This window comes from Cupressus sempervirens, chromosome 3, assembly GCF_028749045.1.
Source record: "Cupressus sempervirens isolate cs-2001-9-10 chromosome 3, ASM2874904v1, whole genome shotgun sequence".
NCBI classification, from domain to species: Eukaryota; Viridiplantae; Streptophyta; class Pinopsida; order Cupressales; family Cupressaceae; genus Cupressus; species Cupressus sempervirens.
In genome coordinates this window covers 489,524,885-489,528,343 of record NC_143120.1, presented here as the reverse complement: position 1 = coordinate 489,528,343, position 3,459 = coordinate 489,524,885, and the positions used below count along the sequence as shown (strand labels likewise).

General features: G+C 43.7%; 1 protein-coding gene across 1 annotated transcript; it reads right to left on the bottom strand.

Moving 5' to 3' along the window:
* Window positions 1-738: 738 nt before the first annotated feature.
* LOC149567303 (uncharacterized) lies at window positions 739-2,979 on the bottom strand. The gene has a single exon (XM_089816625.1). The coding sequence runs from the start codon at window positions 2,977-2,979 to the stop codon at window positions 739-741; it is 2,241 nt and encodes a 746-aa protein (XP_089672751.1).
* Between the last annotated feature and the right edge of the window lie 480 nt (window positions 2,980-3,459).

The following is a 3,459-nucleotide window of genomic DNA, read 5'->3' as shown; positions in this document are numbered from 1 at the left end:
ATATATATAAAAACGAGCAAAACAAAAACAAACAAGTGGTACAAAGTAACATATATATATATGTATATATATTTATGTATATATACAAATGTATATATATATATATATATATATACATAAATATATATATGTATATATGTATGTATCTATATATATAAATATATATATATATATATATATATATATATATATATATATATGTATGTGTCTATATATATATATATATAAATATATATATATATATGTATGTGTCTATATATATATATAAATATATATATATATATATATATATATAAATATATATATATATATATATATATATGTGAGTATATATATATATATATATATATAATGTGCACACATCACGACTAGAAGAAAACACACGCAAAAAATAAATGAAAAAATAACAACCCCCAAACCCAACCCACGCAAGGAACTAGATACAAATGATACCACAAAGCAAGAGAATGCAAAACAAATAAATAAATGAAATAAACTAACGCAAAAGTAACAAGGGAATCAACCCCACACGAAGGGACGAAAACAAAAATGACAGGAGATAATGCGAAGGAGAGAGGAAGAAACACCAAAGACACAAAAGAAGAAGTGGCCAACTTGGGGTAACGTGCAAGGCACCAGAGGAGAGGAGAGGGGGAGAGAGGACAAGAACCGAGGAGAGAGGAGCAGCAAAGCAAGACGGATGGAGAGAGAAAGAGCTGAACCAATGCAATGAGGGTGTTACTCCGCATAAGTCACCAAAGGATGCCACGAGGGGTTGAGAAGCCATCCATCATCACGATTGAGGTTGATGGGGTGGTTAATAATTTCAACTACTTCTTTAAGCTTCCTCTTAAAATAGTTGTCCTCGTGGGAAATGATTTGCATGTCCTCCAAACATATGTGATGCTTGGTCAAGGAGGAATGTTCAGCAAGCGCCGATTTGTAAACCCTATCGTGTCTAATGTCTGCCACATGCTCCTTGATACGGGTGTGGAAGGAGCGGCCTGTTTCGCCAATATAGGGTGTACCACAAGAGCAGACCACTTTGTAAACCCCTGAGTTGGCATACGAATCTATGGGTTCTTTGATTGGTGGGACACGATTCTTGAGCTTGAAGAGGGGCTTGAAAGCAACATGCAACCCATTTTTGGACAGGATCTTGGCAATCTTATGGGAAATGCCTTCCACGAAAGGGAGGGAGGCAAACAAAGTACGAGGGGGGGGAAGAAAAGGGGGTGAGGAGGCAAAGTGGAGGGACCTAGCTTGGTTTAGGGCCCTAGAAATTTTCCTAGTAGAATAACCATTCAGCCGAAAGACTTGGCGAAGGTGGTTGAGCTCAAGGTTTAGATGATCAACATCACAAATCCTATAGGCTCTTAGGGCCAGGGTCTTGAGAGTGCTTGTTTTATGGCTAGGATGGTGGTGGGAGGACGGATGAATGTATAGGTCGGTATGGGTGGCCTTTCTAAACACACGATGGCCGAGGGAGCCATCTGATTTCTTGATGAGCAAAACATCAAGGAAAGGCAATTGGTTGCTAGACTCTAGCTCTTTGGTGAAAGAAATACAGGGGGTCAAATTGTTGATGTGCTGGTGGAACTCTTCTAACTTGTCCAGCCCATGAGGCCAACAAACGTTAGTATCATCTACATATATTTTCCACCATTTAGGTTGAAGAGGAAAGGAACGAAGGGCCACCTCTTCAAAATGCTCCATATACAGGTTGGCGATGACAGGGGAGAGAGGGGAGCCCATGGCCACACCATCAACTTGCTCATAGATGACCCCTTGAAAGGAGAAAAAGGTTGACCTGAGGCAAAGCTCGACCAGACTGGCAATCTCCGCATTGGTCTTGCGCTTCACGATTTCAATGGAATCGGGGATAGGGACCTTCGTGAAGAGAGAGACCACGTCAAAGCTTACCAGGACATCATTGGCATCAAGTCGAGTATCCTTGACAAATTGCACAAAGTGAGAGGAGTCTTTAACAAAGGAATCAGAATTGCCTATCAGAGGAGAGATTAACTTGGCCAAATGAGCAGCCAAGGGATACGTGGGGGAACCTATAGTGTCAACTATAGGTCTAAGCGGGATGCCCCCCTTGTGGATTTTTGGGACCCCATAGATACGAGGAGTAACTTCCTTGGAGGGAACCAACTTTTTCTTGATGTCATCATCAAAAGAAGAGGCCAAGACACACCCTTTGACTTTTTTTAAGATTTTACCACAAGGGTTACGAGATAAGGTTTTATAGCTAGTGGAGTCGGAGAGGAGGTCTAGCATCTTGGAGACGTAGTCTTGTTTGTTCATAATGACCGTAGCATTGCCCTTGTCAGCTTTGATGATTGCTAGGTCGTTATGGCGCAACAAGATTTTGAAAGCAAGAAGCTCAACCTTGGGGATGTTGCCCCTCGGTGGTTTGGCCCGCCTGAGGGCAACTGCACAATCATGTCTGATAATGTCAGCAACATTATTGGGGAGAGAGCAGATGGCATTCTCAATCTCAATGAGGAAATCAACCCGAGGTATGCTGCGAGGTGCCATCGCAAAATTGAGGCCCTGCTTCAAAAAGTTGAAAGAGTGGGGGTCGAGAGTGGCATCAGATAAATTGACGACTAATTTGCTCTCGCAGTTGGACACCAAATAAGAAGATATCGGAGAGTCAAGACGACGGGAGGGGGGACAAGGCTCAAGAGAAGAAAGAAGAACCAGCGGTGAAGATCCCAAAGAGGGAGAATGCAGGGTGGGAGGAGCACCCCCGTTCTTCTCCTTCGTAATCCTACTCCGTGGGGAAGTGGGGCCCAAAGGAGAAGCAAGGGTGTGGGAGGGAATGAAAGGAAGACCATTACTCCCATCGTATAGAGCTGCAGCAAACAACGGCGGAGAAGGGGTGACGGGTTGACAAAATGTGCGGGTCACATCATCCAAAGAAAATTGGGGAGGAGCAGAGCTAGGAGGGGCTCGAGGTGCAGAGATCATAGGTGAAACAACAGGGGCGGCATTAATGAAACAAGACAAGGGAGAAGAAGATGTACCTGGCGCGTCAAAAGAATGACCGTTGGATGGTGGGTGATGGCCCTACAGACATGGGTGGATGGTGGGGAGTTTGCAGTGATGGGCACCCATATAGGGGCAGAGGAATGAGCAAAGCTGGAGAGGCTCCAAGGAGAGGTAGCCGGATTACAGGCTGAGCAGGCCACCCATCAGGCACAACTAGATGTATACCATAGGTAGAGGGACATAACCATATAGATGGTACAACCTAGGGCATCCATCTCAGTGATGTATGATGCCCTCACAGCTAGCCAAGTAGAGACACAGACCATACAAGAGGCAACCTATTATATGTCACTTTATATTGAGGTCGTGCCTACTAAGCAGCAACAACTGAATTTTGAGATGGGAGCCAGCTCATGGATTTTAGGTGGTAGAGCTAGATCAGAGTAGTTCATAGGATGA

Bases quoted from the DNA above. Each gene is read 5' to 3' on its own strand.
- LOC149567303 (XM_089816625.1), bottom strand. From the start codon at position 2,979: ATGATCTCTGCACCTCGAGCCCCTCCTAGCTCTGCTCCTCCCCAATTT.